The sequence below is a fragment of the Cebus imitator genome, unplaced genomic scaffold (assembly GCF_001604975.1).
Source record: "Cebus imitator isolate Cc_AM_T3 unplaced genomic scaffold, Cebus_imitator-1.0 Scaffold94, whole genome shotgun sequence".
Taxonomy (NCBI): Eukaryota; Metazoa; Chordata; class Mammalia; order Primates; family Cebidae; genus Cebus; species Cebus imitator.
The window spans coordinates 1,212,197-1,227,663 of NW_016107409.1; the positions used below are offsets into that span (position 1 = coordinate 1,212,197).

General features: G+C 41.0%; 1 protein-coding gene and 1 pseudogene across 2 annotated transcripts in view; both read left to right on the plus strand.

Moving 5' to 3' along the window:
• The window catches only part of SPRYD7 (SPRY domain containing 7), a 23,145-nt gene extending 16,566 nt beyond the window's left edge, over positions 1-6,579 (plus strand). Inside the window, exon 5 of the mRNA XM_017535886.2 lies at positions 4,727-6,579. Coding sequence (XP_017391375.1) covers positions 4,727-4,824 — 98 coding nt within the window. The 3' untranslated portion in view covers positions 4,825-6,579. The remainder of the gene's footprint in view (positions 1-4,726) is intronic.
• A 6,693-nt stretch (positions 6,580-13,272) lies between these two features.
• Positions 13,273-15,112, plus strand: LOC108309514 (annotated as a pseudogene). Its single transcript, XR_001827368.1, has one exon. The product of XR_001827368.1 is annotated as an actin, cytoplasmic 1-like (transcript).
• Positions 15,113-15,467: the final 355 nt, after the last annotated feature.

The window sequence follows — 15,467 nt, forward strand, 5'->3', positions numbered from 1 at the left end:
AAAGAAAAAAAGAAAATTCCAAACATGGAAAGAAATAAAAAGAATAGTATAATAAATCCTCATATACCCATCAGCCAGCTTCAAACAATTATCAACTTGTAGCCAGTCAGGTTTCATCCATACTCCCCCAACCCCCAACGCTGCTACTGTTCTTCACCTCCCCGCCTTGGGTTATTTTGAGGCAAATGCCCAGATGGTTTATAATTTTATTCATAAATGTTTCATTTGTATCTAAAAAATGGGTCTCTCCTTTCTTTTCTTTTTAGAAAAACATAACCACAATGTCTTTATCACTTTATTCTCCTTTATTTTTTATATTATCAACTTTCTTTTTTTTTCAGATAGAGTTTCAGTCTTGTTGCCCAGGCTGGAGTGCAATGGCAATATCTTGGCTCACCGCAATCTCCGCCTCCCAAGTAGCTGGGATTACAGGCATGTGCCACCACACCCAGCTAATTTTGTATTTTTAGCAGAGACAGTGTTGGTCATGCTGGTCTCAAACTCCCGACCTCATGTGATCCACCCTCCTTGGCCTACCAAAGTGCTGGAATTGCAGGCATAAGCCACCTCGCCCAGCCAACTTTTTTTTTTTTTTGAGACAGAGTCTCATTCTGTCACCTAGGCTGGAGTGTAGTGGTGTGATCTCAGCTCACTGCAACCTCTGCCTCCTGGGTTGAAGTGATTATCCTGCCTCAGCCTCCAGAATAGCTGAGATTACAGGTGTGCATCACCATGCCCAGCTAACTTTTGTTTGTTTACTAGAGATGTGGTTTCACCCTGTTGGCCAGGCTGATCTTGAACTCCTGAGCTCAATGATCCACCCACCTTGGCCCCCGAAAGTGCTGGGATTACAGGCGTGAGCCACCATGCCCAGCCTATTTTATATTAGCAGCTTTAAATCAACAGGTGTATGATTTTTCTGCATGTAGTTTTAGTGAGTCTAAAAATATTTTTTCATTTAAGTTCTTAAATTTGGGTTATAATAAGAACTAATTAGGACCGGCTCAGTGGCTCATGCCTATAATCCCACCACTTTGGGAGGCCGAAGCCACTGGATCACTTGAGGTCAGGAGTTTGAGACCAGCCTGGCCAACATGGTGAAATACAAAAAAAATTAGCCAGGTATGGTAGTGCCTGCCTGTGATCCCAGTTACATGGGAGGCCGATACAGGAGAATCGCTTGAATCCAGGAGGTAGAGGTTGCAGTGAGCTGAGATCATGCCATTGCACTCTGGCCTGGGCGGCAGAGCAAGACTTCATCTCCACCCCACAAAAAAAGAACGGATTAAGCCAGGACCAGTGGCTCATGCCTATTATCCTAGCACTTTGGGAGGTCAAGGCAGGTGGGTCACTTGAGGTCAGGAGTTCAAGACCAGCCTGGCCAATATGGTGAAACCCCGTCTCTACTGAAAATACAAATATTTGCTGGGTGTGGTAGCAGACACCTGTAATCGAAGCTTCCTCAGGGGATGAGGCAGGAGAATCACTTGAGCCCAGGAGGCAGGGGTTGCAGTGAGCCGAGATCACACCACTCCAGTCCAGCCTGGGTGACAGAGCAAGACTCCATCTCAGAAAAAAAAAAAAAAAAAAAAACGAAATAAATGTTTTGTAGTTTACTATAAAAGCAGCACTGGTGCAATGACTCATGCCTGTAATCCCAGCACTTTGGGAGGCTGAAGTAAGAGGGTTGCTCAAACCCAGGAGTTCAAGACCAGCCTTGAGCAAGATAATGAGAACCTGTCTCTACATAAAATTTAAAAATTAGCCAGGCGTAGTTGTGCGTGCCTGTAGTCCCAGCTACTTGGGAGGCTGAGCTGAGAGGATCTGTTGAGCCTGGGAGATCAAGTCTCCTGTGAGCAATGATTGTGCCACTGTACTCCAGCTTGGGTACCAGAGTAAGGCCCTGTTTCAAAAGAAAAATAAAATTAAAGTTAAGAAATAGAAATAGCTTATCAATGATGACAAACCAGGATGTCAGAAGTATGCTTGTGATTACTTTTTAGTTTAAGGTTTTCATTAGCCTTCTTTTCTCCTAAAATTACTTTTCAGTCACTTTTACCTTCTGTGTCCTTGCATGTAAACATGTTTTTAAAACTCAATTTAGTGTTGTATATTGGGTAAGCCTAAAAGCAATTCCTTTATTTACTTGAGTAAATGGAAATTTAGTTTGATATTTGAAATAGGTTAGCCTGAGAAAGAAAATAAATATCAGTAGAATGACAGTTATACAAGTTAAACTGTAGCAAATAAGCTTAGTGCTCTAAACTGTTTCTTTTATTCAGCATCATTTGTAATGTACTAAAGTTATAGATACTGAATTGTATTTCATAAATTGAACTCATAAATGACTCCAATTAAACCAAGTATTTTAATAGGCTGATCCTATCAAAGATAAAAATAAAACTTAAATCACCTTACCTTTTTGTCTTCTACCCGTAATCCTTGATCAATCCAATCATTTGCTTTGTCTATTCTTTTTTTTTTTTTTGAGACGGAGTCTCACTCTGTCACCCAGGCTGGAGTGCAGTGGTGCAATCTTGGCTCACTGCAACCTCCACCTCCCGGGTTCAAGTGATTCTCCTGCCTCAGCCTTCCTATAGTAGCTAGGACTATAGGCGCACACCATCATGCCTGGCTAATTTTTTTTTTTTTTTTGTATTTTTAATAGAGACAGGGTTTCACCATGCTTGCCAGGCTGATCTGAAACCCCTGACCTTGTGATCTGCGCACCTCGGCCTCCCAAAGTGCTGGGCTTACAGGCTTACAGTCATGAGCCACTGCACCTGGCCGCTTTGTCTATTCTTACACAGAACCTATACAGAGAGAAAAACTGCATAACATTGAAGGTGTGTCCAGCCTAATCTGAGCTCTCAATAATTTTCATCAATTCATTTTGCATCTCTGTGCGTTCTGTGCTTCTTGCATTCTCTATTCATTCTCTGAAAATGCCCTTGCCTTCTACTTTACAAAAAAATGGACTAACAAGGGATCTCCAGCTTCCCTCTCTTGAAGTCCAATCCTGCCTTCTTTCCATCTCATCTCAGAAGTGGTGCTTTCTGCGTGTTGCAAACACTGTCTCTGTAGTCTGGGTTTCAAAATCCCCAACTCTGGAACGTCACTTTGTCAATTATTTCATCAATATCTCATGTCATAGGCCTCCCTCTTCAGTGCTTATAAACATTCTGAGTCTTTCCCATCCCAAACGCCCTTCTTTGGGTATGCATTCCTCACTAGTCCCTGGATGGCCACATTTCTTCTAGAATAACCTACATCTACCATCTTTATTGTTTTTCTTTTTTTTAACATTTAGGTTGGTGGGTACATGTGAAGGTTTGTTACATAGGTAAACTGGTGTTATGGGGTTGGGTTGTTGTACAGATTATTTGACTAGCTCAGGAGTAGAGCATTTGACACCTTTGTTGTTATTGTTCATTTGTTCTGCAACCCAACCTGGCTGCCATACACCACTCATTGAAACCACCCTTGTTAAAATCACTGGTGACTTCATGAATGTGAAATCCAGTAATTACATTTTTTTCTGCATTCATGTTGAAATATAAAGTATATAGTAATGTGCATTAAACTTATATGTGCAATTTAACAAATGGCTACCAAGTGAACACCCACACCACTTAGATAAAGAAATACATTTTCTTGGCCCAGATGCAGCCCGCACCACAGCTACATTCCTCACCCAGGGAGAGTCAATCACTATTGGATGGCAGTGCTAATTATTTACTTGCTTTGCTTTACAGTCATGGTTTGTTTTGTCATCACCAGGGTCAAGGTAATAAACATAATCCTCGCCCCAAAGGTTTCCTTCTGTCTCTTGTATCCTACTCACCTCTCCAGCCCCAACCAAACAACCACTGATCTGCTTTCTGTCACTACAGATTAGCCTGCATTTTCTAGACTATTTTATTAACGAAATCATATAGTCTGTATTTTTCTTTTGGTCTGGGTTCCTTCACTTAGCACAATTATTTGAAGATTCATTCATGCTGTAGCATGTATCAATAATTCATCAGTTTTTATTGCTGAGAAGTATAGCATTGTGTGGTTACATCACAATTTCTGTATCCTTCACTGGTTGATGGATATTAGGGTTGTTTCCAGTGTGGGGCTATTACCAATAAAGCTGTTGTGAACATTTGAAAATGTGTCTTTGGATATACATATTCATTTCTCTTGAGTAAATGCAGGTAAAAACATTTAGAAGCTGAGTAAGGACTGCAGTCTAGTTCACAGTAGTGCACCAATGTCAGTTTCCTGGTTTGGATGTTGATCTGTAGTCATGTAAGATGTTACCACTGAGGCAAACTGGACCAAGGGTGCACTGGACTGTAACATTTTTGCAACTTCCTGTGCATCTGTACTTTTTCAAAATTAAACATTTTTTTAAAAGTAATACATCTAAATTGTATAAAATTGAGAAAATGCAGATAAGCAAATAAGAAAAAAATTACCCATATTCACATTCTCTTGAGAGAATTACTAATAATATTTTGATATATATCCTTTCAATATGTTTGACAGGTAGATTTTTGTTTTTGTTATGGTTGTTTTTACCCATAGAATTATGTTTTGTAATAGGGACAGCAGATATATTTAGTCTTCTTACCTATTAATATTTTGGTATTATGGAGACAGTTTATTTTATGTTGTGTATTCATTCAAATTAAAGTATTTGCTTCTAATTTATTTTCTTTCTTTTCCTATCTTTTAGTTGATGACAGTGCAATTTTGGATTGCCAGTTCAGTGAATTTTATCATACGCCTCCTCCTGGTTTTGAAAAAATATTATTTGAACAGCAGATCTTCTGAATGTATTTGTTTTTGAAACTTGTATTTCTGCACTGTTCAAAAATGTTTATCATTTAATAAAGCTTTACCTGGCCTATAGATGAAAATATATTCTTAAAAATATGCTTGTTAATGCTGTCTAAGGAACCAGTATATTCATTATACCACCCTGAAGTTGTGATTTAAAATACTTTATGTTTTGTGAAATGAAAATAAACATTTGGGCAATTTATTTAATTCTTATTTAAATAAATAGAACTGGATTTAATGAACAGTATTACATGGCTATATAGATATATATATTTAAAGAAGACTCTTTCTTACATAATATATTTGTTTTGATAGAGATGTAGAGTTGGGTGGGTGTTTTTGTCACTCTGAAGTTTAGACCTCATTAAGTATTTTAGGTCTCTGTCCTTTTTTATATACAATATAACAAAGTGAAAGAAATTTATATTATTGGGAACTTCACTTTTGGCGATCTATTTACTGTATCATGTACCACTTTTCTTAAAACTTAAATTGCTTACTTTGTTGTGTAATGTCATTACTCTTGATTTTCTCTGTGAAAGGAGATAAACGTTTCAGTAATTGTAAGAGCATTTTATTGCCTCATGCTACGTTACCTCAATTTCAGAGTAAGTAGTGGTTGATTAGTAATGTAGTATACACTGGCAGACATATAGAGTAGTATATATAATGCTTTACATTTAAATGAGATTATTCTTTTAAGGATTTTTATTTGTATGTTTTCTGGAATAAATAGTTGTAATTAAGGAATGTACAATACTATATTAAACACATTCTTCCTATTTTGTTAATTACACACTAAATTCACATCACCTGTGATTATTTCAATTCAGAGATAAGTAAATCCTCTTCACCACCCTGAGTCTTTGTCCAGTTCCTAAGAATCACTGTCCTTTAGTTAATGCCCTGTGACCTGAACTAATCACTCTATACATCTTCAGATACATTGTCTGTTTTCAAATGAGCATGGCAAGGATGCATACATTTCCCTCATTTTATCAACAAGAAGCAGTACATTGTGCAGGAAAACATGGGTGTTAGAAAGAGATCCAAATTGTAGTTTTGCTGCTCATTCCATTTTCTTCTCAGGTGAGATCCCCAGTCTCTCCAAGTCTCAGATTCCCATTTATAAAAGGAACAATCATACTGACATAAGATTCTATGATTAAATAAGGTAATACATGTATTACATCTTAATAATCATAGGCACTTAATAAATGTAGTTTCCTTGATGCTAAAGCATCAGAGAATGTGGTTTTCATGATGCACCTCAGACTAGCAACATCAGCATCACTGGAATTTGTTAAAAATGGACACTCTCAGGCCCCACCCCAGACCCACCAAATCAGAAACTAGGGGATAGCACCCAGGAATCTGTGTTTGAAGTCCCTTCAGGTGAACCTGATACATACTAAAGTTTGAGAACTGCTGCTCAGTTGAGAATTATTTGCCTACTGTAAATTTTCTAAGGATTTATGATGGGCTATTTTTGACCCATAGGCTCAGAGAATCCTGCAAAATACTTTTTAAATGTTTATTTGGCAGACAAAAATGTGACAATATGCTTTGAAAACATATATATACTTAAGTAACATATTTATATAAATCCCAAATTTTACCTCTGAAGGTATATGAAATTGAGCTATGTATTATGCATTTTGTCTGGCTTTCTATCATAATTTCAATTTGTAAAGAATGTGCTTACTTGGGAAAGCAAATTAAAGTGACTACTGTTTGTTATCTTAATGATGTTATCTATCTCTTATTTAAAGCCAACCTTTTGAAAATCATATTCTTTCTGCCTCTAATTATACACCAGAGACATAGTACTAGAAATGATACTTAAGTTTATGTCCATGACAACAGTTTGGTGAAATCTAGGTGTGTTTTTAGTCTAGTCATGAGAAATCAAACTCAGAGGGGCATCCAATGAAACACTTGATGGTATGCCGGGGTCTGACCCACAGACCCAGGCTTGCACAACAGATAAATCATGTACACTGACCCAAATATTTTGCCTGTCAGTCTGGCTAAGGGTTCAGGCCACTCACCAATACTGAGAAGGGTCCCATAAAGAGTCAGCAGCCACAGTCCTGACCAGCCAGCAACGTTCACATTTATTTAGTACAGATTAAATGACAAAGGTCTTGAGTAAACACCACTAGAGGGTCATTGACATTGTCAATCTCCCCAGTGGAGAGCAGTCATGCACCCTCAATAATCAAAAGTCTTAAGACCACATGAGTAAACAAGCTATTTAGATAAACTCTTCCACATTCCTATGTATCTACACCCAAAGCTTTTAAGAGAGTTCAGTTGCCTTCAGCCAAACCTTTTACTGAAGCTATGCAAACCACCCTCCTCCCCTTCCCCGACCTTCCAAGGTTTGTGACTATTTCCTATAACTGTCTTCCTATAACTATAATTTTTCCCCTAAAATTTTTACCACCACCCTGACTGAACTCCCAGAATGTTACTCCTTAAAACTTTCAGGGTCATCAAAACATGGAAAGCCAGGAAAACTGCCACACCCAGGAAGAGCTTAAGAGGACATGACAAGTTAAGTATAATGTATCTGGATGGGATGATGGAGCAGGAAAAGAACATTAGGTGAAGAAATCTGAATAAGCCATGAACTTTAGTTAATAATGTATCATTATATCATTCATGAATTGTAACAAATGAACCATACTAACAGACATTAATAACAGGAGAAACTAGGAGAAGATATATGTGGGAACTCTATGCTGTCTTGTCTTTTTCTATAAATACAAACTGTTCTGAAAAATAAAGTTTTAGCTGAGCACGGTGGCTGGCTCATGTCTGTAATCCCAGCACTTTGGCAGGCCAAGGTGGGTGAATCACCTAAGGTCAGGAGTTCAAGATCAACCTGACCAACATGGCAAAACCTCATCTCTACTGAAAAATACAAAAATTATCCAGACCTGGTAGCACGTGCCTGTAATCCCAGCTGCTCAGTAGGCTGAGGCATGAGAATCACTTGAACCCAGGAGGCAGAAGTTGTAATGAACTGAGATTGTGCCACTGCACTCCAGCCTGGGTGACAGAGTGAGACTCTGTCTCAAAAAATAAATAAGTAAAGTCTATTTTTATAAGTACATTGACTAGGAGAACTTTTTAAATAAAGCCGTTTATTAAGCCAAAAGAATGATATCAGTACAGTATAATACCTATACCTTAAATATACAATAATAACTAAATATAAATGTAGTTAGGACATAAAACATACTTGTATTTTAACATGCAAAGACTTGCATTTGTTCCTGGCTGAAGGTGGCATTGTTCACTGTCTTAATTCTGTTTATTGCAAAAGTCCATTTGTCCATACTAGTGTAGCTTTTCACACTCTGAAAATCAATGTTTTATTTTCCATGTAATTTCAGTGATATAAACTTTGCAAGATATGTTAAATATCTGAAATGATGAAAGGTTTATGAACAATCAGTTTACATATTAAAACCCAGAAAAAGATTTTTTTGTTGTTGTTGGAGTCTTGCTCTGTCCCGCACGCTGGAGTGCAGTGACACCATCTTGGCTTACTACAACCTCCACGCTCAGCCTACACCGCATTTTAAGAAAGACACTGATTAACCAGTGAAGGCTATGTGGCTGCTGATGGTCTGCTTAATTAATCTATGAATGAATGAATAAATAATCCTTGAGGAAACTGAAAATGTTGGAAGAAAACAAGCAATCCACTGGGTAATTGAAGCCAAAATGACTTGCAAAATGCTATTTATTATAGGAATAAGAGTGAAAAAAATGTTCAAAGAAATCTATAGACTAATGTGTGTGCTTCTTGTAAATGTACCTCAGGAAAGACAGTTATAGATGTGTTCAGATATCTGATAGCTCATGGCTTGAAAAAAATAAATAGATTTATTCTCTATTGCTCTGGAGGCTGAGAATTATTGAAATGTACCAGGAAGCAGTTTTCAGCTTAAGATGGTAAATAACTTTGCCATCAGTTCACTGCTTAAATTGTTGCCTTGCAACATAATGCAAACTTCTGGTCCCTTGAATTGTTCTAACAGGCTGTTTTTAAAAATGTAGGTTTTGGTATTATTCAGGTAAGGAGTCTTATTCCATTTGGGGCTGCTAGTACAGAATACCACAGACTAGGTAATATATGATAATGGAAGTTTGTATCTCATATGTCTGGAGGCTGAGAAGTTCAAGATAAAGATGCCAGCATCTGGTGAGGGCCTTCCTGCTGTGTCATCCCATGGTGGAAGGCATCATCACATGGTACAAGAGCAAAGAGAAAGCAAGATGGGGCAAATCCACTCCCAACGTAACAACATTCATCTGTTTATGAGGGCCATGATCCCATGACCCAAACACCTTCCATTAGGCTCCACCTCCCAACATTACCATAAGGGATCAAGTTTCCAGCACATGAACTTTGAGGAACACATTCAAACTATAGCTTATGTTAAAGCTAACAGATCAGGAGATGACTGTCCTTGAAAAAATAGTTTGGAACTCATAGTTCCCAACAGTAGGGGCATGCCACACCATGCAGAGTCACAAGCAGGCACTGGGATCCATCAAGAGGCAGAGAGGCGAAAAGAAAGCATGACCATGAGTCTTTGTTGTGGTCTCCACAGACAAGGCAGGCTAAGCCAATTCAGGATTCACTTGCTTAATTAATTCCATGGGCTCTGGGACATAGTGGCTGTGTCCCTAGTTGTCTGGTACCTGGCCTTGGGGTGACCAGTATAGGAATATTGGCCTGGAATCTAAGAGCCTATATTATTTATGTGACTGCTCTTCATTAGCACAAATAAACAGCAGTTAATTATTCACCCACCTTTATCCCTGGGTTACACGCAGACAAGGAGGTGTAGCCTAAGGGCAGACAGTGAGAAAACATTTGATTTTTTGTGTTTGTGTTCTATTCTTAAAATTAGATTGGACTATGATACATCTAGGCTCTGAAAATGTACAATTCCTGAAACTGATGAAGTTTACTACAATCTATCTTTTGTAGTGGCACTCTTGAATTTTTTTCTAAGCTGTTTCTCCAACTATATTGATATTTAGAAATGGTTTGTTATGGCCGGGCACCGTGGCTCACCCCTGTAATCACAGCACTTTCGGAGGCTGAGGTGAGCGGATCATGAGGTCAGGAGATTGAGACCATCCTGGCCAACATGGTGAACTCCAGTCTGGTGACAGAGTGAGACTCTGTCAAAAAAAAAAAGAAAAGAAAAGCCTCGTTACTTGGATTCAACAAATTCAGACTTTATGAGATTCAATCTCTGAAATTCCTTTTGATCTTTTTATTTTTGAAGTACACTTTAAAACAAACATTATATAAATTAGGTTAGGGGGAAAATGTGGAAACCCAACACAAAAACAATTTTCCAACATTTTAGAAGCATATGTCTTCCTATAGACAACTGTCATGCTAATTATAAAAGTGTTCCTGCCTATTTGATAGGGATCTTGGAAAACAAGTTTGACATATTAATTGGCCTAATTTAATTATTTCAAACCTTTTCTCAGGGAACAGTGGTAGAAACTGCATAACCTTTTTTTTTTGAGACAGAGTCTTATTCTGTTGCCCAGGCTGGAGTGCAGTGGCACGACCTCAGCTCACTGCAACCTCTGCCTCCCGGGTTCAAGAGATTCTCCTGTCTCAGCCTCCCAATTAGATGGGATTACAGGCACCTGCCACCATGTCAGGTATTTCAGGACAGCCAGGCGGAGGTGTACTTCCGCAGAGAAACTAAGAGTGTCTGTGCTGAGCTCTGGCGCCACCAGGGGGCGCGCGAACCCATCCCTGACCAACTTCCTCTGAGGTGCCGGAAGCAGCGAGGATTCGACTTTCTCAGGGCAGCGCGAGGGTCGTGTCAACTAAGTGTTGTTCATTGGTGAGTAAAAAGCTTCCTTTCCACGGCCCTGAGTGCAGAGAAGAGATTCTTTAGAGTACTCAGCAAAGGAAGAAATTCATCTAGAAAAATTAAATCCCCAAATCCCATCGTTATGACTACACTCTGATATCATTGTCAACGTCCCAGACACAGTGGCTGCTAAGATGTATTCTCACAGTGGCCTCTAATATAATAATCACACAGCGCCCTAACACCAATATAATATCCACACCATACCCTAACGCTAATCTAGTATCCACACTGTTGCTTCTAATACTAATGTAATACTAGCCACACGGTGCCCTGATGCTAATGTAATATCTGCACTGTTCTCCAACACCAATATAATATGTACACAATGCCCTAACACTAATATCCACACCGTGCTGTAACACTGATGTAGCCACACAGTAGCCTCTAATACTAATAAATATAATAATATCTACTAAGTGGAGTCTGTTGACATTGAGGCTTTTATAAGGGTTCACAGCTTTGGATGAAGCGTATCCTCTATAGTAGATTTTGATGATGTTTCTGCTTTTCTGGCATAGTATTGATATGGATGTTTTAAAGAGTAATTTATTTTTTAATAATGTCATACTTCTAGGAAACTTCCAGTAGCAGTGCAAAATATAACCTGTTTCTTTTCTTAGAGTCCCCAGCAGTTATTGCTGTACCAGATTTGCAGGTTCGCACAAAATACTCCTGTATATTTTACCCAAAGCATGGAAACTCTGCTAGGTTACCACCACATAACTCCTAGATCAGGAAATCGGCATGGTTCCTACGTGATAATTCAGTTCACAAACTCATTTCACTTTTACCTCCTGCCCCACCTGGGAATATATGTGTTTTTTCATTCTGATCCAGTTTTCCTGGCACTGTTCCCAAGACTTTCCGGCATATTTATGATCTTGACACATTTAAAGAGCATACAAATTTTTGTTTGAACACCTGTTTTCAGGTCTTTGGTGTATATACCTAGGAATGGAATCACTGAGTCATACAGTAAATCTATTTGTAACTGTTTGAAGAAACTCCAAATTATTTAACACATATGCTGCACCATTTCATATTGTCACAAGCAGTGTTTAATAGTTCAAGTTTCTGCACATCTTTGTCAACACTTGTTTTTTTTAGTATAACTATTCTAGTGTGAGTTAAGGGGTATCTCTTTGTGGTTTTAATTATGACAATGATGTTAAGTATCTCTCAAGTGCTTGCTGGTGAAGTGTGTATTAAAGTTCTTCGTTAGTTTTTAGATTGGATTGTCTTTGTTGTTGAGTTGTAAAAGTTATTTATACATTCTGGATAACAGATACTTATGAAGAATCTACTGTGCAGTTTTTTTCTTCCATTCTGTGGGTTACTGGAACATAATAAGAGTTTATGTGTGGTCTCTGCCCCAGTGTCCTGAGGCGCAGTACTTCATACATTTTTTTTTTTTTTTTTTTTTTTGAGACGGAGTTTCGCTCTTGTTGCCCAGGCTGGAGTGCAATGGCGCGATCTCGGCTCACCGCAACCTCCGCCTCCTGGGTTCAGGCAATTCTCCTGCCTCAGCCTCCTGAGTAGCTGGGATTACAGGCGTGCACCACCATGCCCAGCTAATGTTTTGTAGTTTTAGTAGAGACGGGGTTTCACCATGTTGACCAGGATGGTCTCGATCTCTTGACCTCGTGATCCACCCGCCTCGGCCTCCCAAAGTGCTGGGATTACAGGCGTGAGCCACTGCACCCGGCCATACATTTGTAATGTATGAAGTGATGTGTCTTTTGTATGCTAATGAGATGACTGATGGCTGGGGGCACCCGCACAGCCTCAGTGGGGCTAGTTGCCAAAGAAACCAACCTTGTCATTAGAGGATTTGAAATTTCAGCCTGCCTCCCATCTCTCTGAAAGTTAGAGGTGCTGATGGTTGAGTTCAATACCTAAAGGTGCCGTTTGGAACATGCTAACACAGTGGTCCGCAAACTTTTTGGCACCAGGGACTGGTTTTCTGGAAGACAGTTTTTCTATGGCCCAGGGCGGGGTGCATGGATTTGGGACGATTCAAACACATTACATTTATTGTACATTTATTATTATTACATTGTAATATGTAATGAAATAATGATTTCAGATTGTCTTCCTGCAACTGGATGGTCCCATCTGGGGGTGATGGGAGACAGTGACAGATCATCAGACATTAGATTCTCATAAGGAGCATGCAGCCCAGATCCCTCGCATGCTCAGTTAACAATAGGCTTCATGCTTCTATGAGAATCGAATGCCGCTGCTGATCTGACAGGAGGCGGAGTTCAAGCGGTGATGCATGTGATGGGGAGTGGCTATAAACACTGGTGACACAGTGCTTGCCTGTCCTCCTCTCACCTCCTGCTGTATGGTCCAGTTCCTGAGAGGCTGCAGACTGTCTCAGTGCAGTCTGTGAGCTGAGGGTTGGGGACTCCTGCTCTAACAGACCTGGTCCTTGTCCTCATGCAGAAAGTCCAAGACGATAAGCATGGCAATGTTTTGGTCAAGCTAGAAAAAAGCATCATTGCGACCGCCGAGACCGCGTCCGCCCCGCGAGCACAGAGCCTCGCCCTTGTCATTCCGTCGCCCGTTCACACCCGCCGCCAGCTCGCCATGGATGATGATATCGCTGCACGTGTAGACAAAGGCTCCGGCATGTGCAAGGCCGGCTTCGCGGGCGGCGATGCTCCCCGGCTGTCTTCCCCTCCATTGTGGGGCACCCCAGGCACCAGGGCGTGATGGTGGGCATGCGTCAGAAGGACTCCTACGTGCGTGGGTTGCGTGCGTGGGTGACGAGGCCCAGAGCAAGAGACGCATCCTGACCCTGAAGTACGCCATTGAGCATGGCATTGTCACCAACTGGGACGACATGGAGAAGATCTGGCACCACACTTTCTACCACGAGCTGCGTGTGGCTCCTGAGGAGCACCCCATGCTGCTTGCTGAGGGCCCCCTGAACCCCAAGGCCAACAGCGAGAAGATGACCCAGATCATGTTTGAGACCTTCAACACCCCAGCCATGTATGTGGCTATCCAGGCCGGGCTTTCCTTGTATGCCTCTGGCCGTACCACTGGCATCGTGACGGACTCCGGTGATGGGGTCACCCACACTGTGCCCATCTACGAGGGGTATGTCCTCCCCCATGCCATCCTGCGTCTGAACCTGACTGGCCAGGACCTGACTGACTACCTCATGAAGATCCTCACTGAGTAGGCTACAGCTTCACCACCCCAGCTGAGCAGGAAATCGTGCATGACATCAAAGAGAAGCTGTGCTACATCGCCCTGGACTTTGAGCAGGAAACGGCCATGGCTGCCTCCAGCTCCTCCCTGGAGAAGAGCTATGAGCTGCCCAATGGTCAGGTCATCACCATCCGCAACAAGTGGTTCTGCTGCCCTGAGGCGCTCTTCCAGCCTTCCTTCCTGGGCATGGAATCTTGTGGCATCCATGAAACTACCCTTAATTCCATCATGAAATGTGACGTGGACATCTGCAAAGACCTGTATGCCAACACAGTGCTGTCTGGTGGTACCGCCATGTACCCTGGCATCGCTGACAGGATGCAGATGGAGATCACTGCCCTGGCACCCAGCACGATGAAGATCAAGATCATTGCTCCTCCCGAGCACAAGTACCCGTGTGGATCGGTGGCTCCATCCTGGCCTCGCTGTCCACCTTCCAGCAGATGTGGATCAGCAATCGGGAGTATGATGGGTCCAGCCCCTCCATCATCCACCGCCTCCATCTTCCACCGCAAATGCTTCTAGGTGGACTGTGACTTAGTTGCATTACACCCTTTCTTGACAAAACCTAACTTGTGCAGAAAACAAGATGAGATTGGCATGGCTTTATTTGTTTTTTTGTTTTGTTTTTATTTATTTATTTTTTTTTTTGGCTTGACTCAGGATTTAAAAACTGGAACGGTGAAGGTGACAGCAGTCAGCTGGAGCGAGCATCGCCCAAAGTTCTGCAGTGTAGCCAAGGACTTGATTGTGTACATTGTTTTTTTAAAGTCATTCCAAATATCGTGAGATGCATTGTTACAGGAAGTCCCTTGCCCTCCCAAAAGCCACCCCACTTCTCTCTAAGGAGAATGGCCCAGTCCTGTCCCGAGTCCACACAGGGGAGGTAACAGCATTGCTTTTGTTGTAAATTATGTAATGAAAAATTTTTTAAATTTCGCCTTAATACTTTTTTTATTTTGTTTTATTTTGAAGATTTTAGCCTCCGTGGCTACCCCTTTTTTTGTCTCTCAACTTGAGATGTATGAAGGCTTTTGGTCTCCCTGGGAGTGGGTGGAGGCAGCCAGTGCTTACCTGTACACTGACTTGAGACCAGTTGAATAAAGTGCACACCTTAAAAAAAATAAAAAAATAAAAAAATAAAAAAAAATAAAAGCATCATTGCAAGCTGGGCACAGTGACTCATGCCTGTAATCCCAGCACTTTGGGAGGCCAAGGTGGGCAGATCATGAGGTCAGGAGTTCGAGACCAGCCTGGCCAACATGGTGAAACCCTGTCTCTACCAAAATACAAATATTAGCCAGGTGTGATAGCATGCACTGTAATCCCAGCTACTCAGGAGGCTGAGGCAGGAGAATCACTTGAACCCAGGAGGTAGAGGTTGCAGTAAGCCAAGATCATGCCACTGCATTCCAGCCTGTGCTACAGAGCAAGATTCCATCTCAGGAAAAAAAAAGAAAGAAAGGAAAAAAGAAAATA